Here is a 26,080-nt window from a genome sequence, read left to right as displayed (position 1 = left end):
AGCCGTCTCCCCCACCTCGCGCCGCGGCCACCTTGCGCCGCGCCCGCCTCCGCCGAGCCCCCCAGCGCGCAGCCGGAACCCCCGGCCCCGCAGGCCCCATGGAGGAGCCGCTGCTGTGGTTCTGCAACTGGAGCACGCTGGCCGTGTGCGCCGCGCTCAAGCTGCCGCAGATCTCCGCGGTGCTGGCGGCGCGCAGCGCGCGGGGCATCAGCCTCCCGAGTTTACTTCTGGAGCTGGCGGGGTAAGGCCGCCCTCCCCACCTCGCCTCTGCGGCCTGGAGGGCTGGGGGCTCCGGAGCGCGCCGTGGGTCTAAGTAGGGGCGGGGAGCGGAGCTGAAAGCGTCCGGCCGCTGGGGGGCGCTTCCCGGCACCACACACTTCCCCTGCTTATTTGCTACTCACCGCACGGACTGCGCATGCCCAGTTTACAGATTTTTGCCGGGGGGGGGGGGGGCGGGTGAATCGATACCTGGCCAAGCGCTCGCCGCGCGTGTTAGCAGCACCCCAACGGCGCGGCTTTGAACTAGACCATCTGCACCTGGAGACTCTCTCATTACATCCGCCCTGAGTTCCCCGCCCCCGCCCTACCCCTTTTCTCGGGTCTCGGTTTCCTTGCATGTAAAAATGAGGTGTTGAACTATAAATTCGAAGGATCCTGAGCTTTCAAAAGTTACACGTGGGCTGGGGGGATCCCGAGAATGGGGAGATCTTTGGAAGAAGGGAAGAAAGACTTGGACCGAGGCAGATCCAGCCAGAGAGGAGCCAGCGCCACTCCATCAGAAAGCCGGAGTGGGTGCCTTGACTCAGTATTTAAAGGTGTAAACGCGAAAAACAGAGTCCTAAACCTCGGTTGGAAAGACTCGAACGGGTGGGAAAGTGGGGTGAGTGAAACCCGGCAGTCTAGCCGCGAGTCCCTGGCAAGGCCGGGCACTCCCCACCCTGCGCCTCGCCGGCCCGCGCCCCCCCCCCCCTTCCCTCCTTATCCGCGGTATATCACGCGGCCACCACGGGGGCGGGTCCTAGGCGGAAGCACGACCCGGGACGTCTAGGCTGGAAAGCAGCCAGAGGCGAGGGAGGGAGAGGGGGACGTCGGTGATGGGAGTGGTGGGGGTCCTGCCCCCGGCGCGCCAGTCTGGGAAGACGCTTTAATCAAGAGAGAGTCGGCTGACTGGCGGGTGTGTGACCCCTCTCACATTGGCAAACGACCCCACAGCACTGGGACCCCCAGGCTGGAGAGCGAGGATTGGACAGTTCATCCCTCGAAGTGGCCGCCGCGTCGGTTCGAGTGGGAAAGGGATGGGCGGGGAGGGAGGGGGAGAGGGAGGGGTGTCCGGGAGGGCGTGGACAGCCTGGGGGAGGACCTCGGCTTTTAACGGGTCCCTAAGCCAGGGAAGGTGGGGCTGGCCTACTGCGGGGTGAACGGAAGACCGACCAATGCCCAAGGACTCGAGTCGGGAGCCTGCCCACACCCTGCACCCCGGCAGGCGCTGCCCGCAGGTGTCCCTGCCGGCAGGTGTCGGCTGTCACTCTAACCGGGCACCAGCCCTCTGGCGGTGGCTGCCGCCCGCGGGAGCGGAGGTCTGGAGAGCGCGGGACGATGACAGTGCAGGTGGAGGGCTGGCCGGCCTGCCGCTCATGCTTGGTGGAGGGCCAGGCACGCAGACTGCAGAGTGGGCGTGGTTGTGTCTACGCCCAGCCCGATGCCACCCTCTCACCTAAGCTCCGCTCAAAGTGGTCAGGGGCTCCCTCAGCTGCATTCCTAGGTTTTATTTACACCTTATCCTGGTGGAACCATTTCAAGGACTGGGTCTGAGTGCCTGCATTATCCTAATCCTCAGGACACCCTAGGGGGTAAGCATTGTCTTCATCCCTAGACAATAGGAGCCTGAGGCCGAGGAAGTGACGCACTATGCCCATGTTCTCCGGCAGCAGCAGGGCCCTCGGGCTCGTCCGGTCTTGGCTCTTTCCGTTCTGAAGCCTGTCGCTTCCCCTGCTCTCCACACTCACTGGGTTTTTCTGCTTTCCAGGCTCATCAGCAATATTGTGGGTGGGGGAACGGGTTGGCAGCACCCTTCTTTCTGCCTTCCCAGCCTGGTGAGGGCCAGCTAGGACTGGGTGTTGTGGAGAGAGGGCCCGGCGGAACTGGGGGCACTGCAGGCCAGACAATGCCTGGTGCAGGCCATGCTTGCCTGCCCAGCAGCGTCCCCTACTGGCCAAAGGCGGGGTAGCAGCCAAAATTCCAGCGGAAACTACCCGAAGGAGCTTCGCTATCAGAGGGACCCTTTATTTCCTGGGAAGCAAAAGCAATAATAAATTCTTGGAGGACATGTACCCTCCTTGGGTCCTGATCTGAGTCCATTAACTCTAAAAACCCATTTTTGAGAGGACCGGGTCAATGGGAACATGAACTGTATCTTAATGGTACCAGAAAATGACTCTGAATGTGGGTTTGTGTGAAGCACAAGAAAATGCCCATATTTTAGAAATGCCGCCAGAGGTTCTCAGGGTGACAACTATAGGCCCACGTCAGCGAGGAAAAGGCCAGGGGGTAGGTGAACGTAGCAAAGTATGATTTGTTGAAGCTGGTGCTGGGTATGCAGGTTTATTATGCTATTTTCTCTAGTTTGTTTCAAAGTCTTTACAATATAAAAAAAAATGTCCATCTTGATTCCTTCCTTCTTTCATGCACCCGTGGGAGGGGGGCAGGGGCACCAAGCCAGGTCGTGGGGCCAGCACATCCGGCCGTCAGAGCCTCCCACCTATCTGAGGAGGATAATGACCTGTTAGGAGCAGAGCTTCCTGGTCCAGGAGCCGGAGGAGACCCGGTCTGCACCCAGGGAGGGGGGCCACCTGCCGCCTTCAGGGAGAGGAAATGGCCACATGAAGAAAAGGGCTCTCCAGGCAGGGGGCTTCGATAGAAGCCTATGGGCTGGACTAGGTGACACTTTAAAAGCCCCCACGGATGCAGGTCTGCTCATGAGCTAGGGACCTCTGCTACCCGTACTTCACAGGTGGGGAAGCTGAGGCAGGAGAGGTTGGTAACTGAGAGTGAGGATGGGGAGCCCCACGGCCTCGTTCCAGAGCCTCAGTACTTTAAACAATTTTTTAAAAATATTTATTTTTGAGAGAGAGTTGGGGGCGGGGGATGGACAGAGGATCTGAAGCAGGCCCTATGCTGATAGCACAGAGCACTACGTGGGGCTCGAACTCATGAACCATGAGATCATGACCAGAGCTGAAGTCAGACGCTGAGCTGACTGAGCCACCCAGGCGCCCCAGGGTCCCAGTTCTTAACCCACCCGCCCCTGGAGGCTCCACATGTAGAGGGGAAGGACTGCTTGCAGGGCCGAGGAAGACGGGTCCGCAGCTGGGGTAGGGGGAGGTGCTGGCTGAGGCCACACAGGGTCTGGCACAGAAGGCAGCACAGACGGGGACCCCAGGCACACCTTGGAGGTGCCTCCTGCCAGCAGGCTGCTCATTTTCACTGTTCCTGGAATGGGTGTTGCAGACAGGTTCCTGGGAAGGGAAGTCGGCGGGCAACCTCCTCCCCACCCCCAAATTCCCAGCCTCTCAGAGCTAGAGTTTTCTTTCTTTATTTTTTTGAAGCTTACTTATTTTGAGAGAGACGGCACCATTGCAGGTGGTGGGGGGGGGGGGCAGGGGGACTGGGAGTCCCAAGCAGGCTCTGCACTGTCAGAAAACCGGGAGACCGTGACCTGAGCGGAAAGCAGGGGTCAGACGCCCAACTGCCTCCAGGCGGCTCTCAGAGCTAGAATTTTCTTAAGGAGCTGGGGGCCGTGTTTCATGTCTCTCCCCCGCTGCTCCTCCCTGATGGGGAGCACTGTGGGCGGCCGCAGGGAGTCCTCTTCCACGTGCCCTCGCCGCTCGGGGCTGCGCCCAGACACACACACACTCACACACACTCACACACACACTCACACCCCGGGTGTCTGTGTCATCCCATGTGGCTTCCAGTTTACCACCTTCTGAGCACTGAGGGGCCTGCCTGGTGCGCGACAGGCCAGCCTGGGGGCAGAAGCCCTGTCTCTCCTCATCCTGCCCCGCAGCTCGGTGTCCATGAAACTCCCTTGTGCCACCATCTCCCAGGCCCTGGCAGGGACCGCGTGCCCTGTGTCCAGCACCCCGCCAGTCCCAGATGCTCGAAAAGCTATGGACAGTATTCAGTCGCCATTCCAGGCTTTGTGTTCGAAATCTGTCCCCCGCCCCCACCCCGACGTTTGCAGGTGCCAACCACCAGGGCCGGGGGTTCTGCAAAGGAACCCGGGCGCCCGGGCGCTGGCCGGGCTCCCCCCGCCCCCTGCCAGCTCAGATGCTCCTTCTCTCTCCCCAGTTTCCTGGTGTTTCTCCGGTACCAGTGTTACTATGAGTACCCGCTGCTGACCTTCCTGGAGTACCCCATTCTCATCGCACAAGGTAACTGGACCCCCCACCCTCCGTGCCCTTGGGCCCCCGCCTGCCCCCCTCAAAGCCTCTTCTCTTTCAGATGCCCTCCTCCTGCTGTGCGTCTTCCATTTCAATGGGAACGTGAAGGGGGCAGCCCCGTACATGGCCCTGTATCCTTTCCTTGTCCGGGAATCCAATGGGACTGGGGCGTTGGGTGCTTTACCAGATCTGTGTTCATGTGGTTAAACTAAAAAAGACCCCACGTGCATGGGAGTGAATAGACACCTGCCCTGGGGCCTCCCTTTCAAGGCCAGGCCCCCAGCGGGGCACCAACAAGCCCAGCGGGCTGTGGAGGGAGGGGAGCACCCTCACTGTCCCAGCTTCATTCTTTTTTTTTAGTGTTTTAATTTATTTTTGAGAGAGAGAGAGAGAGACAGCGTGAGCAGGGGAGGGTCAGAGAGAGAGGGAGATACAGAATCTGAAGACAGGCTCCAGGCTCTGAGCAAGCTGCCAGCACAGAGCCTGACGCGGGGCTCGAACCTATGAACCAAACCGCGAGATCATGACCCGAGCTGAAGTTGGACGCTTAACTGACTGAGCCACCCGGGCGCCCCACCCCAGCTTCATTCTTTAGGGGAGACATTTCTTCTTCCCTGAGAATGTCCCCAGGGTATGTGGAGTCAGAATAACGGGAATGTCTGTCCTTAACACAAATGCCGCCAATGCACCTGGTCAACTGGCTTGCTGCTGCCCGACCAGGTGGGAGTGCGGGTTCTGGACCGCTTGCTCAAAGTGAAAATTAGGTCCAAGACATTAGAAGGGTCTTGGGGAGGCGCAGGCGCAATGGATCTGGACCAGGCTCTTATTTCAACTCTGTAAGACCTTAGTGGTTTGCTTGTGGAATTCACATCCCTTAAAAAGCTGGGAAAGCCTTCCCCGTGGCAGCCAGTTAATGCTGCCATCTGTGCAAAGTGACCTGAGCCGATTGCTCATGCACCTTCGGTGGGGAGGAGACAAGGAGGGTCCCCTTCCTGTCTGTGCGAGCGCCTTGGGGTGTGGGCTTGGAGGCTGGGCACACCTGCTGCACCCGCCCCCTGGGGGTTCTTGGGCCCGTGAGCTGCAGGTGTCCAGTCCCGTTCCGCCTGTGGAGTGACAGAGTCATGCCTACCTTGTTGCAAGGCTTCCAGGACCAGGAGCACTGGACAAGTGCAGCAAGGGACAGTGTCATGGCGGCCGTCTGACTGGAAGGCTGTGGGCGGAGGGGACTGAGTCTTGTCTGTACCCATCCCCCCCAACTCAGCTTCCCTCTGTGCAGCTCTGCCCAGGTGCTCAGAGAGTTTTGAAAACAGAAGATGGAAAGCATTGTATCATTTACTTTTTATTTTTATTTATTTAAAATAACTTTTTAATGTTTGTTTATTTTTGAGAGAGGGACAGACAGAACGTGAGCAGGGGAGGGGCAGAGAGCGAGGGAGACAGAATCTGAAGCAGACTCCAGGCTCTGAGCCATCAGTACAGAGCCCGATGCGGGGCTCAAACTCACAAGCTGCGAGATCGTGACCTGAGCTGAAGTCCGAAGCTTAACCAGGCACCCCTCATTTACTTTGTAAATAAAATATGACAGTTTACCTTTGTTCGGGTGGTGAGGCTGTGGATTGGAAACGATGGTCAGCTCCCTGGATGGACAGGATGTTTACTCAGTGGGGATAAACCAGAAGTAGGGTTACCATAGTAACAGTGATTATTTTTTTTTTTTAGCATAAATATGTCGCAAATATTGCATGGGTCATTCTATACTAAAAGACTATTTTTGAGGATCTAAAGATTCAAATTTAACTGGGTGCCTTATATTTTTATTTGTGAAATCTGGCAACCCTACAGGAAAGTCATCTTGAGGAACTCAGGAGTAGCTACTATTGCTACTACTGGTCAAGTTTTGCAAAATGTGATGTAAAATTGTATTTGCAATGGATAGTATGTATATACATTTTTTTTAATGTTTATTTATTTCCGAGAGACAGAGTGTGAGCAGGGGAAGGGCATAGAGAGAAGGAGACACAGAATCCAAAACAGGCTCCAAGGTCTGAGCTGTCAGCAGAGATCCCGATGCGGGGCTTGAACCTACAAACTATGAGATCATGACCTGAGCCAAAGTCGGCTGCTTAACCAATTGAGCCACTGGGACACCCCTGCAATGGATAGTATAAAACTGGGCAAAATTCGTTCAAGAAAGGGAATTAGAATGTTTTAGAAACAAGATTTCATCTGCCTAGATTGCAGCTGCTGCTCTGGTGTTGACCCAGTTGCTAGGAATTAGTTCCGGTCACAGCAAGTCTTGTCTATTTCTATCCCCTCCATTTAAATAATGTTAATTCATTATAGTCATAGCGACCTGTGATGTGCACCAAGGGATTGAGGGGGTCGATGAGACAAGGAATGTAAAGACCATTTTGCAGATTAGCAAACCAAGGTCAAGTGAAGGAATGTGACTTGCCCAAGGTCACAGCAGACTCTTGTGGTCCTCTGCTCACTGGCCTGGCCTCTGTAACCGGACTTCCTGTGCGTTTGCCGCCTCCCTTGGCGTGATGAAAGTCCGCCGTCATTCCTCGGGCCTCCGCCTGGCCGTACACTGAGGGTAGCAGGAAAGGGGGAAGGAGTTTCAGGTGACACCAATTTTGCAGACCGTGCCTGCTATAATGTTGAGCTTCTTATTTCAATGCTAAACACTGGACCTTCGGCTGGAGAGCTCTGCATGGCTGGGAATTAAGTGGGTGGTTAGAATCCTTTAGAACCACAGAGGCAGGGCGCTTGGCCATTTTCTTCCATATCGGCTATTGTTTTGAGCCATTTTTGTCTTTCCCAAATTGGACAGGTTCCAGCCAGACCCTTCCCAGGTCGGCCTATGTGTGTAACCTCGTGGTCTTGGCGTGTCCCCAGGGGCGCGGGTGGCGGGGGGTGGCCAAGCCGCCGTGTCTTCCTTAGCGCTCAGCAGATTTGTGGTCTCGTGGTTCGTCCTTCCCCTGCAGAAGTGGATCATGGATCTGGCCATGGTGAGTGCATCGCCCCTGGAGAAGAGAGTGTGTGAACTGGCCCGTCTCTGCCCACCATGTTCCTGCAAAGACCTGATCAGTCGAATGTTTAACCTGCCAACTTCTCAGCTGTACCACAGGATAAGGGAATGAAAGCGCAGTCCTATCTAAGTGTTACAAGACGTTAGTCTCACTTAGGAGTTTGGTAACATTTTCTTGCTTCCTTTTCTTGGGGGCCATAGAGCACTGGGCTGGGGAAGTAACAGCAATAGAATGAGCAACCGTGGTAGAATGAGCCTAAGATAGATGAAGAGCTTCTTATCAGGTTGGCCACATACTCATTTTTTTAAAAATAAAAAAAATTTTTTTTTAAATTTATTTTTGAAAGAGACAGAGTGGGAGCAGGGGAGGGGCAGAGAGAGAAGGAGACAGAATCCAAAGCAGGCTCCAGGCTCTCAGCTGTGAGCACAGAGCCTGATGCAGGGCCCGAGCTCATGAATTGCGAGATCATGACCTGAGCCGAGTTAGAGGCTTAACCCACTGAGCCATCCAGGCGCCCCATACTCATGATTTTTCTCACATTGTCCCCCTCCCCAAACATTTTGTCCTCCTTGGAAAAGGGTTACCCCCGTGCGTTTATCCTCCCTTGGGTAAGGCCCCAAATTCCCATAGTGTGAGAATGGTACCCTGAGGGTCAGGCAGCATTTGACCCCAGATCCTCTGCAGAGTGACTGGATTCCACTTCTCTAGCAGCGGGAGGAGGAAGAGAATTGAAGGTCACCAGTCACTGCCACACCCAGACTCCTGACCTTCACCACGGCCTCCCCCACTCCAGCGTCTTGTCTATGACCCTTGCTTGGAAGGCGAGCATGGGTCCATGTTAGCTTTCAACCTTGTGACTTGTGGGGAGTAAATGGGCAGGGCTGCCGTCTTAACGACCAAGAACTTTTTAGCCTAATTATGTCCCAAATCTTGCACAGGACATACTTATGCTAAAAATTATTTGTTGTTGATCTGAAATTCAAATTTACCTGGGTGTCCTGTACCTTTACTTTTGAAATCTTTCTGAAAATTACTTCATGATTCTAAAGATGGCCGTCCTTCCTCCTGAAGACAGATCGGGTGGAGTATGGACAGACGTGGTGACAAGATGTGTGCAGCACTGGCCTTTCCCCTGACAGGAGGGGGCAGGGCCCTGCCTAAGCCCTCGTGCACTGGAGTTCCCAGCCGGACTCCCCGCCCGCCCGAGCTGCTGATGCAGTCCCACCTGGGGTCCGTCCTTGGAGCCGACTGCTCCAGGAGTGACCCGTCCTCGGATCTGAGCCCACGCCCTTGCTCTCTGCCTGGGGCACTGGCTTCCCGTGACTTTACAACCTCCCGGGTCCCAGTAACCGCTTCCCTCCTCCATCTTTACAAGGACACGGTGCTGTGACTCAATAAGAGCTGGTCAAGTGCCAGCCCCACGTCAGGTGCAGGGGGCCGAGCCGAGCCAGACCTACTGCCCCCCAAACCCCCAGTCATGGAGCTTTCGTCCTGAGGGTCAGAATTTAAATGAGCTGCTCTGGTCAAGGACACCAGCCACTTGCACTCGCACTGAAGCCAAAGGCTGGTCATTGTCGTTCTCGTCTGGCCTCTCTGTAGCATCTGCTGCCCCAGATCAGGATTCCGCCTTGGATCATTTGGTTCACTTGACTTCCGGGGCACCTTGCCTGTGGTGGCCCCTCCACGTGCTCCTTGGACACATTTCCGCCTGTCCCCCCTCGCCTCCCCGTCTTTTTTTCGCAGAGACTCAGGCCTGTAGTGTGTCCTGAGTCTAACCACTGACTCCAGGCTACGCGTGCACAGCTCACACGCGTCCCCGCTGAGCTCCTCCTGGCCCCGCTCTTCCGGCAAACTTGCCCCATTTGCAGCTTTATATTTCTCAGCCTGCGGCTATTCGGTTCTTCTCTGTGAAGTCAGAGACCTTGCAGCTCCGAGCCGCTCTGCTCTTTGCCTGCATCCCACAGCCCACCAGCCAGTTCGCCCAGCTCTGCGCTCACAGTGCATCTTCTCCCCTCTGCTCACACCTCCCTGGTACGCTGTGGCCGTGGCCGTGGCCCGCCCACCGTGGTCCCAGCTTCCACCTTGCTCCCTTTGATCTCCGTGGGTCTGATGTAGAGGTGGGAACACCACAGGGCCGGCCCTGCCCCCAGGGAAGCGCCGCAGCCGCTGGCTAATTCCAGGTGGTCTCTTACCTCTCGGGGCCGCAGAGGGCCTGAGTGCAGGACCTCCGGGACCGGTTGGCATGGCCAGAAATTCAGACCTCAAGTGCCTTGCCTGCTGCTTGGACTTTATGAGTCTTTCCGTTCAAAGCAGCACAGTTTCCCCCAGGCCCTAAAACACCGTATCTGTCTTTCTCTATCCATCTACCAATCTACATGTCTGTCTATCTATCTTCATTCATCCATCCATTCATCCATCCATCTATCCATCCATCCATCCATCCATCCATCCATCCATCCATCCATCTTATCTATCCATCTATCTGTCCATCCATCATGTATCTATCCATCTATCTGTCTGTCTATCTATCTATCTACCCACCTACGTATCATCTGTCTGCTTTTATTGGCAGGTGGTTAGGTGGACAAGCCTCTCTGGCCGTGCAGTGACCTTTCTCCCACCGGCACACCAGCTGCATGCCCCCCAGTTACCCACTGGCCAGTGGGATTGCTGCGTTTATAAACCTGCATCTGGCTATTGCCTGCTTTTCCGCTTAACCCGGGCTTTGTCCTTGTACAAACTGGTTATCTCTTGTCCTGACTGTTTGGCTTCAAAAGCACTCTCAGTATCTGGTGCTCTTGCTTCTTTACCTGAACGACTCCTAACTTTCTCATGTTTTGCTTGCAAACAGAATCTAAGTACTTTCATCAGCGCGGCCAGCAAGTTTGCTCAGCTCCAGTACCTGTGGAGGAGCAGGGACTCGGGGGCCGTGAGCGCCCTCACCTGGAGCCTCGCTGCGTACACGTGTGCAAGTAAGAGCCAGATGCTAGGGGGACCCAGAGTGCACCTTGGTGTCCGCCTGTCACGGCCCCAACAAGCTTTAGTCCTTTGCACATAGAACCTCCAAGTGGGTCCATATTTATGGTTCTCATGTCATGCAGACTTCTTTCCATTCTCTGCAAGATCCCTATTCCCGTTGCTTAAAAAAAAAAAAAAAAAGTATAGCACGCCTTTCTCCCGAAGCCTGCCTGAACATCAGCAGTCCCCTTTTGCTCTTTGGAAAGCAAGCAATAGGGGCGCCTGGGGGGCTCAGTCGGTTAAGCATCCAACTTTGGCTCAGGTCATGATCTCACGGTTCATGGGTTCGAGCCCTGCGTCTGGCTCTGTGCTGACAGCTCTGAGCTGATTCTGTGTCTCCTTCTCTCTCTGCCCCTCCCCCACTCATGCTGTCTCTCTCTGTCTTAAAAATAAACAAACTACATAAAAAATAAAAAAAAAGTAATCAATAGGTTGGTTATATTGAATCCTGTTTCTAAGATACGAATCTTTATGATGTAACAGATTACAGAAATGAAAGCATACATTGGCTTTTGAGAATGAACGGGAATTTGCCATGGGGAGTCTTCCTGGAGCCGTATTATTTGGTCTCCCGTTCAGAATTTCCACTGTTCATTTGGATTCTTGCAGGAACCTAAAACACATATATGCTATTTTAGGTAGAAAAAGCTTAAAAACTTCAGTGCTATCACATTACTTAGATTTATTAGTTTTAGGTGTTTGAACTATACTTCATGTTTCTTCTATGTATTAAAGGACCAACTTCTCCATCAGGGGTTGTCCTTATGTCCCAAGTTATATAAAATTAAGGCTTCTTTGGTTTTATTTTTAGCTTGAGATGTTGAAGTGCTATGAAAATGTTGAAGTGTGTGTGTGTGTGTGTGTGTGTGTATGTGTATAGACATATATATATATATATATAGCTGATTAGATATATTACTTATTAGCTCCCTAATTTTATCTTCAGATAATCTTATTTATTGTTCAGTGTTGTTTATTAAATGTTCTTGAAGGAAATCGTGGGAACTTGTAACTTTAGAGACCACGTAGTACGTTTCCATCTGTTCTGCATGGCACTCTGTGCTTAACAAGTCCTTAAATACATACTGATACATGACAAATAAACTGAGGATTGTAACTTTATCGGCAAAACATGAACTGGTTTTAAACCTAATTTCCTAAACGTGTGACATGTGAGGCAGAGAGTGCTTTGAGTGGGTCCAGGTCGGGGGGGCAAGCGGTGCCCCCGAAATCCCACGCCACGTCCCCCACACATGTCTCCTGTGTTCACGAAGGAAACGGCAGTGCCAGAAAAACCATGTGAGCTGAACAGTTTTAGTTAGACCTTTAGGGAAATCATTGCCCTTTGCTGGGCCTCAGCTTCCTTTACCTAGAAAATAACTATAAAAAAAGGGGGTCAAGTTCAGTCATTTAAAAACATTGTTTTTCGCTAGTGGAAGCCTTTCTTATTATTTTTTAAGTTTATTTTGAGGGACGCCTGGGTGGCTCAGTCAGTTAAACATATGACTCTTGATTTCAGCTCAGGTCATGATCTTGCAGTTTGTGGGTTCAAGCCCCACATCAGGCTCTGTGCTGATAGCATGGACCCTGCTTGAGATTCTTTCTCCCTACCCCTCTCCTGCTCGCTCTCTCGTGCTCTCTCTCTGTCTTAAAATAAATAAATATTAAGAAAAAAATGAAGTGCATTTATTTTGAGAGATAGAGACAGTGTGAGACGGGGAGGGGCAGAGAGAGAGAGGAGAGAGAGAGAATCCCAAGCAGGGTCCGTGCTGTTAGCACAGAGCCCGATGTGGGGCTCCAGCTCATGAAACCATGAGATCATGACCTAAGCAGAAATCAGGAGTCAAATACTTAACCAACTCAGCCACCCAAGCATCCCTGTTGTTAGTAGAAGCCTTTCTTTAAATGAAAACTTACCAGAAGCCCCATATATATGAGATTTTCAAAACTTGCTTTTCCCCACGGTGGGTTCTCAGCTTCTCCCCTGTCCCCTGGGCAACACTGCTTTTGCCCTTAGGAGAGCCTCAAAACCGCTGAGCTAGGACGCACGGCTGGACTTGAGAGGTCTGGCAGAACACGGTACTGGTTTGGCAGTCTGTGCCACCCAAATCTTTCAGGAACAGTTAGCATCTGTTCCTGTATTTGAAATGGAAAGACATTAGCTGAATACCGACATGTCTGAGAAGCAAGGTGATACTGTTGAATATTTTCTCTTCCAGCAAGAATAATAACAACTCTAATGACCACCAGCGATCTTACAAGTAAGTGAAATCTTTTTCTTCCCACTTTTTTGGACTGAGTGCCCCCCGTGCCTCCTTCCTCTGTAGACTGTCTTAGGGCTTCACGGATCAGCTTGCTCAACGTACAGTTAGAGGCCACAGCGTGTTCTGGGCACCAGCCCCCACTTACAGAACTGAGCACCTGCTTCGTGTAGCGCCAGGGACAGGCCCTGCAGCGCAAGGTCGTAGACTCCCGTCTTCGTGAAGCTTCCACTCCAGCAGTGGTGGAGGTGGACAGGGCCGTCAGCACCGAAGATTACTAGGAAATGTGTTCTGCAAAAGTAGGAGAACCTGCTGGGGGAATGTGACCTGGGGGGAGGGGCCCAGGGAGGTGAATTTGAAGACGGAGATCGGAGAAGGGGAAGCGACGATGACAAGGCGCAGCCTGTGTGAAGGTCATGAGTGAGGGGCACATGGCTTGGCCACAGAGTGAACGGAAGAGCTGGGGGGAGCGTGGGGATGGACTCTACTGAGGTGACATAATCATCTGACCCCCCCACATCCTTGTTTTTTTTAAAGGGGATAGTGTGATGGAGGAGAAAATCCTTGGGTTGACATAAAAGGAATTTAGTAATTCCTTAGGCTGTTTTCCACTCCCAGGCCAAGCATATACATTTTTGGAAAACGATGAAAACAAATGGTGTCCCCTGTTCTATGAAAACTAGAAATATGTCCCTGGCACACAGACCCTTTAAATAAGCTAATTGTTATTTGAGAAATGTGGCTACAGGACAATGGGCACCCCTGTCCATTTGCAGAGACCGTATCTTTGGCTGAAACACCGTCTGTCAGCTCTGAGAGAAACACTAAAAGTATTGTGGTCACAACATAAACTTGGATCAAGTGGGGAAAGGGAAAGACGCGTCTGAGTCTTCTCCACAGGACTTGAAGAATTCTCTGTGTGGCAAGACTCGAACCACAATGAAACCACAAAATAAACCTGAAATTGAAAGACTGAGAATACAGTTTAGTCAATTGCTTCAGAAACTTTGAAGCCAAATGTATTTTGGACGTGAGCCACTTGAACACTTGTTTGGAAATGTTGATTTCCTTCCCTCTCTCCCCTTGGTGAGCTGGAGGAAGGTGTCAGAAACCTGCAAGTCAGCAGTCAAGACTTGCTTTGTATTTAGAGTGACTGCTCTTCCTGAAAGTGACCTATACTAGGGACAGTCTTTTCAGAACAGCTTAGCTGATATTCTACAAGTGTTTTACAACCACAGAGATACATTAAATCTCATCAGGAGAGTTTCGAGTGACTTACGGTAAAGTTCTCTCCCCCCAGCAGTATTTGGACCCGGAGTTGTTGAAAAGTTCCCATGATGTGGTGGTGTGAGTCTCATGTGGCAGATGGGCTGGGGAGCTGAGGGGAGGTGCAGTTATTTAGGCTTCTACTTAGAGCATCAGGGCAGGAGCGATTGTGCCTTAGAACGTGAAAACAGTAGTCTTTAATACATGCTTTTTCTTTTTGATTGATTTCAGTTCTTATGCGTTTCCTAATCATGCTTGCGTTAAACGTGTGGGTAACCGCCACGGTCCTTCGCTACAGGAAGACGGCTGTAAAGGCTGAATAACAGATGTGCTGCTCCCGCCCCCCAAAGTGGATTCCTAACAACTGAACCAAAGGGGAAAATAAGCCCACTGCTAAATCAAGGTCTCTTCTTATCAATTTAGTCAATTGCTTCAGAAACTTTGAAGCCAAATGTATTTTGGACGTGAGCCACTTGAACACTTGTTTGGAAATGTTGATTTCCTTCCCTCTCTCCCCTTGGTGAGCTGGAGGAAGGTGTCAGAAACCTGCAAGTCAGCAGTCAAGACTGATGGTTTTCAGCTTTCAGAATCTTTTAAGAAATGATCCTCTCCAGAGCACAAATGATTATGGAGTGGAATTTTACTCATGGTCAGAAGTGAAATTGTAGTAAATCACTAGGGTCATCTTCGGGGACTGTCTTTAATGTAGATTTAACAGGAAGGCCTTCCTGTATCATAATATGCTATAAGCCTCCTTAGGCTCTAGTAAGGGTGGTGAGGCAAGCAAACACGTAACTGGCTCGTTTGTATACCAAAGTAGTTCTAGAACTTCATCCAGTGCCTCTGAGTCATCCCTCAGGAAACGTATATTGGCTGCAGTTTCTACAGCAGTCAGAGGAGGCAGTCCCAGGGGACTCTCCGATTCACGTATAATGCTGCCATTTTTAAAAGGGTCCACGGGCGCCTGGGTGGCTCAGTCGGTTGGGCCTCCGACTCGGGCTCAGGTCAGATCTCACGTTCGTGGGTTCGAGCCCCGCATCAGGCTCTGTGCTGACAGCTAGCTCAGAGCCTGGAGCCTGCTTCTGGTTCTGTGTCTCCTTCTCTCTCTGCCCCTCCTCCTCTCATGCTCTGTCTCTCTCTGTATCAAAAATAAATAAAACATTTAAAAAATTAAAATAAATAAATAAATAAATAAAAGGGTCCCACCTTTGAAAAACAAGAACATCCATTGAAAATCCATGCAGTAAAAGGTATTGCTGGGGTCTGTTAGGTTCTCTTGGATTTTATTCTCGTTGTATCATATTCTAAACATGATGATTATTGGAGACTGCATTTTACTGTAAAAGTTCATAAACTCTAAAATTTAAAAACTTTTTATAATTGAATGGCATAGTTGTACGTAATAAGTAAATGTTTATCAGAAAATGTTTTCATTTCCTATGTAAGATAAATAAATCATTCTGTAGTTTTAAAAATCATAGTTGTCATTTTTTTAATTTATGTAAGCTCTACACTCAACATGGAGCTTGAACTCAATCCCCGAGACCGAGTCACATGCTCTACCATCTGGGCCAGCCCGGCGCTCCTCACAGTTGTCAATGAAAAAGAATCCAAGTGAATCTTTTCTCCTATGCAGTTATAATCTAAACATTAGTAATAAATACATTCTGTGATTTGAGTCCAACAAGCAACTTATTTAAATATTTCTGATTACAACTTTATCATTGCTTAAAGCTTCTCCTTTAAGAAATACTATCTTAGGGGTGCCTGGGCGGCCTAGTCAGTTAAGCGTCTGACTCGATTTTGGCTCAGGTCCCAATTCCACAGTTTGAGTTCAAGCTCGGTGTCCGGCTGACAGAAGCCTGCCTGGGATTCTCTCCTCTACACTCTCTCCCCTCCCACCCCCCACCTTAAGTAAACTTAAAAAGAATATACACTCTTAGGTGAAGAGTTCCCCATTTTTCCCCTTTGGGAGAAAAGGAAACATTTGAACTATTCCAGATATCCTACACACATTATCATATTTAATCCTACAACAATCCTGTAAGTAAAGTCTCCACTTTACGAAAGATGAAAACACTGGAGCTCAGAGTGAATAACCTGTCCCAGATGTGGCAGCCATGAAGTATCCTGAATAAGAACCCACCGATGACCAGAGAAACGCTTTCTTGAAAACCACCTCTCAGCAAACAGGCACCTGTGTCTTGTCCTTCTCCTGGACACTCGAATGAGATTGTTAGATTTGCAAGTCCCTTATATATTTTTTTTAATTTTTTAAAATGTTTTATCTATTTTTGATACAGAGAGAGACAGAGCATGAGAGGGGAAGGGGCAGAGAGAGAAGGACCCAGAACCGGAAGCAGGCTCCAGGCTCTGAGCTAGCCTTCAGCACAGAGCCTGATGCGGGGCTCGAACCCACGAACGTGAGATCTGACCTGAGCCGAAGTCGGAGGCTCAACCGACTGAGCCACCCAGGCGCCCCTGCAAGTCCCTTATATTACCTAAATCAGGTGGGGCGCCTGGGTGACTCAGTCGGTTAAGCGGTTAAGCTCAGGTCATGATCTCAGGGTTTGTGAGTTCGAGCCCCACGTCAGGTTCTGTGCTGACAGCTCAGAACCTGGGGCCTGCTTCGGATTCTGTCTCCCTCTCTCTCTGCCTCTCCCCTGCTCATGCTCTCACTGTAGTTATCAAAAATAAATATTAAAAAATTTTTGAAAAAAATCAAGTCAACCACAGACTGTTGAAATTCTAGTTTGTATTTCTCCATGGACTAAAGGACATGGTTGAGCATTCACAAGTCTGTAACCACAGTTCTAATTTGTTTTGCTGTATAGCCTTCTTTTCATATGCATCTTTTAGGGAAGGCAAACATTTTTCTGGGTACATGTTAGATGGTTGCAGCATTCCAGGACTATTTCACAGGAAGAGTATGAAAATGCGTAGGTCTTAATTTCTTTATTTTTTTAATATAAAAAGCAGGCATAAAATACAATTACATTACTACAAAGATGCAACAAAAACTTTTTAAAAAGATCAGGGGGTACGATTTTTGTTGAAAGGGGACAGCTGATCAAATATTTATGATTATCTAAACCATGCAGTTCATAACTTAATACAATTGCAAACAAAACTCATTATTACGGGGAAGGGAATCAGGGACAGGCCCCCCAAGCAGAATATTCAGCACTGTCATACAGCGCCTCTTTTCAAAGTGCTCTGTGAATCAACTATGGTGTCTTCACGCCGGAGGGAAACGGGAGCCTTCTTCCAGGGGAGGGGACGCGCGTCAGTAGCAGTGTCGACACAGATCGAGAAACTCAGAAGTGACTTGCTCTCACAGAATATTAAACATGTTATTTAAAGCATGTTTCAATAAAGTAATATAGTGTCTAAGTTTCTCTATTTTACCACCAGAATCCTGTAGGAATAGATTAACAGCAGCAAAACTTAAATTGTGGTTTGGCAACCTAGAGTATTTCTTTTTGAGGATCTATAGATAAACCGACACAAAAGACATCCTTCAGAGCCAGATTTGTGACTCTAGCATAGGTTATTTTTAAAAACACTAACCTTATTTTAGATTTCTCGGTATCCTTTAGTTAGCTAAAGGCATTTACAAATTTCAGATATTTTTTTTTTAAATCTTGCTTCTAGATAGCATGTTTTAATACTTTTCAAAAACTCATCATACATCCACTTTTAACAGTAATATCGGCACCAGTTTTCCTTCTACCTCTGTCTCGCCATCCCCACTAAACAAAAGTAAAAAATCCAACTAAGAAAATCCCAGTATTCACTACTTCTTAGTTCTCAACAGGAGGTATTTATGGCTCTAGGAGAAATCAGGTGTGAAGAAATAAGCAACTTTTGGTCTTTTATTTTTCTGGGAAGCTTTGGAGCCTCAAGAAAGAGAGAAGCTGGCACAAAATCACGTTGTTAAACCAAGTGAATTTATATTTAATGAGTGCTGGGAAATAAACATTTGGATAGGTGTATGCATTCACGCATCTATGTGAAATGAGCAGAAGGGTAAAAAGCAAATTCTTACCCAAGGTCAGAATTTTGATCAAGCGCATTTCCATTAGCTGGAGAAACAATCTTTAAAAACCCTTATGTCAAACCGTCGTAATGTGAAGAATCTCCATGGGAGAGATTTTTTCCCACCCCTCAGAATACTTTCTTTTCCCCCAAAAACTTCACATCACTATCCCTCCTATAGTTGCAGCACACCATGACTCTCCCTATTCTCTAATATATACAGCATTCAAAATTTAAACTTTTGCCATTTTTACTCAAATATTTCAATTACTCATGTGTAAACTTCAAATTATTTCACCTTAATAAAGTTTATTAAAAATATATATATATATATATACTCTCCAATTCAGAATAATATGATAGAACCTCCCATAGTGTAACAAAATCTTTATATAAAATATTAATTCAGTCTCCTTTTAACAAGTCTAATGAATGGAAATATTTATTCTATATAAATTTTATATATTTCTCATTTTTAAATCTTACTTAAAAAAAAAAAAAAAAAAGGCTGTGTCCCCAAGCCAGAACTGCAGAACACCCCTGGGGGGAAATGGCATGCGTGTCCGGACTCAGCACAGACAGCCCGAGACACGCAGGAGGGACAACTGAGAACAAGTTTTAGTTTGAGTACATCAGGCCAGGGGCCGCTGTTCAATTTCTGTAACAGTATCTATATTTTGGGGGTCTAAATCTTTAAACATTTCTACACTGACCCCAAGGAAGGGGGGGGGGTCAATGAAAAATGTCTGCTTCCTTCATTGAAATATTGGATGATGTATTTCAATGTCACACCAAACTCTGTATGTATATAAAGAGACTGAGAAAAGAGGACATAATTTTTTTTAAGCTTGATACTTATTGTTGAGGCATACTGTAGCAGTAAAAAACACATTTTTCTGGGATAATGAGAAATACAGCAGAAGTGGTCCTGCATAACTTACAACTGTAACATCGTTTAAAAAATAAAAATCAAGCCTTTGAGGCTACCTCTTCCCAGCCATCAGTCTTCTTTACCCAACACTGAAATACTGCCATACACAGTTGTGTGTTTGAGGGATCACATTTAAATATTTAAAATATATCTACAGTATGTCTTAGTCTTCTTTATATTTGAGATAATCTTAGAATCTTGAGTGTGAAAATGTAGAAATAGTCACAAATGTCTCTACCAGAAATAAGAACACATCGAGGGCGGCCAGCAAATTCAAAGCGAAGCCAAGGTTCATAGTCACATACTAATACTGAGGTCTGTGCGCAGGGCGGGAGGAGCAATAAACATAAAAGACCTATTAATTCCAATACTATCCATTATTGTTTCTATTACTGGTACTTGAGAAAAATTCTGTTATACAATCAAGAAAGGCTGACACTGATAACTAGTACATGTAAAAATAGTGCACTGGTTTTCTTTTGCAAAGCGAATTTGCATCCTAAGAGCTGGTAAACACTTTTTGTTCAAAATACAGAAAAGAGGTGAGACTTAAAAAATTAAATTAAGGCATTCAAAATGGGAAAGTTGCCTATTATGAAGCATTAGGAAACTGATATAATTAACTCCAAACTGCTTGTTACAGTAACTGCTTAACCACGATCATGCAGTTCCCATGGGGCACACACACGAGTGATACAGATCAAACGTTATGGCTTTTTACACAAGTGCATAGTTGCAGCGGCAGTGAGTTATGGTATCTGATTGCTGTGTATAAAAAAATAAACAGGACATCTGAAGACCCTCTCGCAGTAATACAGTACTACGGGGCGCGCAGAGAGCGACAGACATGTACACACACACGCGCACACACAGTATAATGGTCACTTCGTAAAGGTGCAGTCTCCATCACTGTAGTGGAATCCATTCCCAGACTCTTCTGGTAAATGTGCTGGTGAAACCTCTCTGTTGAAGCTGAAAAGATGATTTCTTTAAACTTTAACTCTTCTCAGTCCTTTTGTGCAATGTAGTGTGAATGACCGCCGAGAGAGCTTCAGGGACACCTGCGGGAGGGCTGTGCGTGATCTTCTTACTCTCCTAACCAATCATTGTTGGTTCAACCTGCTGCTCAAAAAGAGAGCAGAAAATCTCCAAGATTTATAATTTATATTGCAGGAATAAAGGGAGATACATATATGTATGTGTGTGTTTGTATATCAGTCTCTCAAGAAAATATAGCTTTTTAAGAAATTTTGGGCCATCATATTTCAGTCTTGTTTTAACTGGAAGAATATGACCACCTGGAATAATGACTGCATTCACAGAAGGCAGCTAGCTGAAAAAAGAGAAAAAACAAAGTTAGTTGACATAGGAAAATAGTTTAAGAGATTGATAAATCCTCTGAAAAGGCACTCCATTTGTAGCATTAATCTATGTACTCTTCCAACCCCTAAGCTTGTAACACCTAAAGCATACATAAAACATATTTACTATGTTACTTTTCTTATTTGTAGGTACATGCAATTATATGCTTATATTTTTCTATATTTTCTACACACACGACACACACGTTTAACATGGTGAACTGGCTACTAGGGTTAGCTCGTACGCCACGGAGTAAGTCAGGGAGTGGTAGGGCTGCCGTGGAGATTAACTGCTCCTGCCTCATGTGGCTGAACGAACAGCGGACTTTTGGACCAGGTTCTATTGGACTGTTTGACTCTTAGTCACATTTTGTAAATCTATGAAATGGGAACAAACACATTGTTTGAGTAAATATAGGTAAAAATCTCTGTAAATCTTGATTATAAATGCCTTCCAATAATACGTGATTTAAGTCTATTTTTGCAATGTGCTCACTTGGGTTAAGACAGATATTACTTCTTTTAAATCCATTCTATCATGAGGTTCAGTTTTCATTCAAATGTCCTTGAGCCGCCGTTCACCAGACTGCCCCGCGTGCTCTCCAGGCACAAGAACTCCGCGGCCCGCCAGTCGCATTCTCCAGCAAGGGTAACATTAACTTTTCAAAGAGCAAACGTTTGACAGCACAACAAAGAAAAGCCAAATCAGAAACAGCTATTTCACAGCACTTATTAGACTTACAAAGTTTCTGCAGTTTCTCAGTTCTTGCAAGTTAGAGAGCAGGAAAGAGGGGGAAGGAGAGAGGGTGGAGGGAGAGAGGAACCCCGTGCTATGTTCACGAACTAGTACAGCTGGAGGAACTTGAAATCACTGTCAAGTTTATTTGTCTGAATATAGTTTCTTTCGAATGAAAAAAAGTACCAGAATTATAGCTTCTTTTGTTATGTCTACAGGTTTTATTCCTAAGATAAAAAGCTAATTCCAACTGTACTGAAAATATGTAGCTAATAAAGATTCTGAACATAGCATTTTACTTTTATAACTTAATGTGGAAATTTCAGTTAGAGACTTTTCTGAAAACTACTTTTCTAATAGATTATTAAAAACAACTTAATGAAATTTAAAAACTAGTCAAAACCAATGAAAACCCAAGTGCAAATCACATGCACTACTTGGAAATACTAAGATAACTCATTTTTCATTTTTTGATTTACCCCATTTATTTCTTCAGAAATCAAAAACATCGTCATCATCATCACCACCATCAACATCATCAAATGACCAATCCCAGTCTTTAAAGGCCAAATCAAGCAATCTGCAATAGGAGGTTTGCAAATTTACACTCAAACACTCTTTAGAAATGGCAGTTTAACCCGCTAATTATCTAGAATTCACACTTGGTGCTGTGAGGATATTAACTCTCCCTTCGTCAATAACAACACAGTCAACATTAAAAGATGGTAGCACACAGGGAACTCTACTTTCTCTTTATATATAAATGCATATAATGTTAGTCAGGTATGCTTTCCAGAATATCAGAGAACTGAAGACAGATAATATTTGGGGATAAGATACAATCTTCTCCCCACTGGGCCCAGATGAAGATGCAACCATCCTGATGCTTAGTTTGATTTGAGAACTATGAAAGCCCAACATCCGTCCACACTCCCTTCATAAAAGGACCCAGAGTGTCAGCTCACATTTTTCTAGAATAGTACTTCAAGTCCTAGTTTAAAGAGAGGGTAACACTAAGAATGCAGCTTTCTGGATCCTAGCAGGACCCTATTTGCTCAAGGGGTCACCAGTAGTGGTGCTCTCTGTGAAACACTATGGACAAGAGAAAAACCACAGTATACACTAAAACTTTGGGTTGCAAATAACTTGTTCTGCAAGTATTCGGCAAGATGAGCAAACATTTATAATAAATTTTAACTTAATAAACAAGCGACGTCTTGCAACACAAGTCGTATGTGATGCTGAATGTCACATGATCACACCTGAGCCAATGGTTCTCTCTCTCCCTCCCTGCCTCCTCCCTGTGGGGCTGTGGGTGATCATCTCCCATGCTTGGATGCTTGGTCACAGGCCATGATGTTTGGCAGAAATCAGTGATTTTTCAGAACGTTGGAAGGTGCCCACAACTGGTGCTAGTATATTATTTGTCACTTCAAAGCACCTACGGAAGGGCGTCTGCATGGCTCAGTCAATGTCCAACTTCAGCTCATGATCTCACGGTTCAGTTCTTGAGTTTGAGCCCTACACAGGGCTTTCTGTTCTCAGCATAGAGCCCACTTCAGATCCCATCCCCCCCCCCGCCCCTCCCCTGTTCACTCTCTCTCAAAAATAAATAAAAACATTTAAAAATTTTTAAACAAAACAAAGCACCTATGGACAGTCCTTTGCCTTCCATATAAGAGTGAACTTAGGAATGCTTTGCTTCATTCTAGACCAGACTGCCTACTGATATAGACCTTTTCCTCTGATGCTTTATTGCATTTCATTAAATACAGTATATGGCCAGAGTTGACTAATACTGTACTGTAGTCAATATCCCTGCGGGCTTATACAATGGCTCCCATGCAGAAAAAGATTCCACCGAGCCAACAGACGGGAGGGATTCCGTTAGTGACAGTGAAAGTCGCCGTACACAATCACCCTCCTGTCTCCTGTCTCCCTCACACCAGCCACAGAGGCTTTCAAAGGTAGCTAAGTGCAGGTTAAATTATTTTTCTTTATATTTTGTATGCTATTATTTTGTACTATATTACAGTATTGTAATCATTTTTATATGAATAGTTTGGGGTTGTGGAATGAATCACCTGAGTTTCCATTATTTCTTATGGGGAAATTCGCTTTGATATACAAATGCTTTGGATTACAAGCATGTTTCTGGAACAAATTATGTTCGCAAAGCAAGGATTTACTGTATAAGCATCATTAGCAACTTATCTTGGCAGAGTAAATGCACTTAGAGCAGGGGTCTATGTGGTCTTTTCTTTCCAATCCAATCATCTAATATTGTAATCATCTTTATTTTTAAAAAATAAGTGTAACTTTTTCATTGCTTTAATTGTGATGTTCATGAATCAACTTATGCCAAGGAACTCATGGCCCCCAAAGTCTCATCCGTGACCTCATTTTTAAAGCTGATTTGTAAATTTTAATTTATATGATTTACTCAAAACTATTTATAATGCAGACTCACAGGCATCATCCCAAGAGATTCTATGTAATTGGACTATAGGTGTAGTGAGGCCTAAGTATCTGCATTTTAAAATAACAAATCTGAAATGAATTCTGATGCAGCTAGCTGACTTTGGTAATCACTGACAGAGTGTGTTGATGGATAGTTACCCTAATTTACAAGTAAACAAAGCCACTCAAATTATATATTTTAAAATGTGCTGACTACAGAACAATATTTAAGATAACACACGAATATACATACCATTATCACTGAAACGCATATCACATTTTTCTAGGCTTTGGGAACTTGTAGCTAAGGTACTGCTTGGGAGATAGAGATCAGTGGGCTTTCCCAATCAAGCCCCAGCTTTGAAAAATCTGCATTTCATTTCCTTCCAAAACCTCTGAAGTGTGTGTGAAGTGTGCACCTGTGTCACAGTCTTCAAATTTTGAAAGCCTGGCCACTAGGCCATTAGCACAATGTCTGGCAAGACTTCCCTTAAAGCTCCCCCCACCCCCACCCACTGGCCCCTACCAGTTAGCCATCGATTTCTTGGCATTTCACCTTCAGAAAGCTTTCTCTAACTTGGTTTCTTCCTTCCATTGTTACCGTCAGCACCTTAGTGAAGGAGCTCATTCAAGTCAACACACACCCACCTCTCGCTGAAAGACCTCTATCTGAAGAACAGATAAAACCCCTCTAGCACGGTGCACGGGCCCTTTCTGACCTGGCTCCAAGCTTCCTGCTCTGCAGCGTCAGGGCCCCTCCCCCCCCCCAATGTAGCACACTGTAAACCTGTACTCCGTGAGTAATTCTGACAACTCAGTATCTCCACAGGTCAACATTCTGCCTACCATTGTCTTTCCCTTATTACTTTGCCTGGAAGATTACTGATCTTCCCTTTCTGGAGATCTTTCTTGATATCCTCAGGCAGAATTCTCCACGCTTTCCTTCGTTCCCCTCTAACACTCACGCTTCTACTATAAATAACATTTTAAGTAGTGTACTGTAACTATCTGTTTGATTGTCTATCTCCTCCATTTAATTGATCAGTAGATATATACTTCAGGCCCAAGAAACGTCTTGCCAAAGACTGCTTCGGAAAGGGAGCATTAGAACTTCGAGTTCTGCTACAAGTGCAGCAGAGTGCCCATTTCTTTACATCTTGCCAATACTATGTTTCTTAGTCCTTGCCAGGTTGGCAGGTGAAGATGGGTTTTACATTTTAGTTTGAATTTAACCTCTTTGCTTAATAATCAAGTTGATCTCTTTTTCATATTTATAATAATGCCTGCATCTGCATGTTCCTCACTAATGTTTATATAGGGGAAGAGGCAATCCACTTTTTCTTATTGACTTATGTAAGGACTCTAGATACAAAGATACTAACCCATCTTTTATACGTATTGCAAATATATGGTATTTTTAAAACTTACAAGGCTATAGCTTTTGATTACTCAAATCTCTTTCTTTGTTTTTACTCTTAGGAAGTTTTCCAATCTAAGAACAGATACATAGTTTCCTATTTTCTTCATTGAATGGATTTGTTTTTGACACTCCAAGTTGTATATAGCTTTTTCATTTTTTTCCTAAATATAAGCAGTCTGTTAACCTTCTAATATTTATAAATGGAAAAGAACAAAACTAAAGTAATGATAACCTAAGAGCCCCCCCGACACGTACATTTTAACAGGGTCAGCGAAGCTTTATTTCATAAAACTGGGTAAGTGAGCATTTGTTGCATTTCTGCTTTACACTTTCCTGCGTGGCTTAAATATTGCCTTTCTAAAGAAGACCTTTAAGAGGAAAATAATTAAAGAGAAATGCCCTCAGCAGAGACCAGCGTTCTACATCCTGCTTTAGAAAAAACTAAGGATCTGTCCAACTATTTTTATCACAAATCAGTATTTTATTCACAAATTTCCTTCTTTTTTAGCATAGCTTTTTTTAAAATTCAAATTGTCAAGAAAACATTCCTCTGGAAGGGCATTTCTGTACATTATGTTTTATAAGCTGTCGATTCATCTCTGCTCACTGTGAGGCAGCGTGGGGATAGAGCTGAGGGCGCGCAGTGTGTGGCCAGACTACCCGGGTCTGAATGGCTAGGGTGCGCACAGGCACGCAGGCTTCTGTGCCTCAGTCTCCACACCTGGTCAATGGACGTCAGCAGCTACATCACAGGCTGGTTGTAAGGGTAAATAACTTACACAGTTGAAACTCAAAGAAGAGTACCTGACACATACTATGGCCTCAAAAATACTATTTTACATAATAATAGCTAATACTTACTTAACCATCAACCTAAAATACTTCACTACAGAGAAAGGGAAGTGCTACAAAGAGAATCAGAACCAGAAATGTCACAAAAGCCAAAAGAATAAAACGTAATGGTGTAGTTGTTTACAAAGACAAACACTGAGGAAAAGCTTAAAAAAAAGATGAGATGAATATTTATGGATACTGTGTTTTAGTGTACATATAAATACGTATGTGTACACACACACACACACACACACACACACACACACCTTTACCGCTATTTA

General features: G+C 46.6%; 2 protein-coding genes across 8 annotated transcripts in view; one reads left to right on the top strand and one right to left on the bottom strand.

Annotated features, from left to right (window-relative positions):
• Nucleotides 1-19: 19 nt before the first annotated feature.
• On the top strand, nucleotides 20-15,051 carry SLC66A3 (solute carrier family 66 member 3). 4 transcript variants are annotated; one of them, XM_029938295.1, is made up of 7 exons: nucleotides 20-241; nucleotides 4,351-4,433; nucleotides 4,551-4,573; nucleotides 7,396-7,453; nucleotides 10,326-10,446; nucleotides 12,712-12,753; nucleotides 14,251-15,051. In XM_029938295.1, the coding sequence occupies exons 1-7, from the start codon at nucleotides 99-101 to the stop codon at nucleotides 14,336-14,338; spliced, it is 558 nt and encodes a 185-aa protein (XP_029794155.1). In that variant the 5' UTR covers nucleotides 20-98; the 3' UTR covers nucleotides 14,339-15,051. The 4 variants fall into 4 exon arrangements, with proteins under 4 accessions (XP_029794155.1, XP_029794154.1, XP_029794157.1 ...); XM_029938294.1 differs by having other exon boundaries at nucleotides 4,504-4,573; XM_029938297.1 differs by lacking the exon at nucleotides 10,326-10,446 and having other exon boundaries at nucleotides 4,504-4,573; nucleotides 14,251-14,308.
• Nucleotides 15,052-16,959: 1,908 nt separating this feature from the next.
• Nucleotides 16,960-26,080, bottom strand: part of ROCK2 (Rho associated coiled-coil containing protein kinase 2) — a 133,776-nt gene continuing 124,655 nt past the window's right edge. For 2 of the 4 annotated variants that reach the window (XM_029938292.1, XM_029938293.1), the window contains one exon: nucleotides 21,397-21,665. In XM_029938292.1, the coding sequence (XP_029794152.1) occupies nucleotides 21,578-21,665 (88 nt within the window). In that variant the 3' untranslated portion in view covers nucleotides 21,397-21,577. Of the gene's footprint in view, nucleotides 20,322-21,394; nucleotides 21,666-26,080 lie in introns of those variants that run through there. The other 2 variants (XM_029938291.1, XM_029938290.1) reach the window with 2 other exon arrangements.

The sequence above is a fragment of the Suricata suricatta genome, chromosome 4, assembly GCF_006229205.1.
Source record: "Suricata suricatta isolate VVHF042 chromosome 4, meerkat_22Aug2017_6uvM2_HiC, whole genome shotgun sequence".
Taxonomy (NCBI): Eukaryota; Metazoa; Chordata; class Mammalia; order Carnivora; family Herpestidae; genus Suricata; species Suricata suricatta.
The sequence above is the reverse complement of the archived record's forward strand: the minus strand, read 5'-3'. Positions and strand labels throughout refer to the sequence as shown.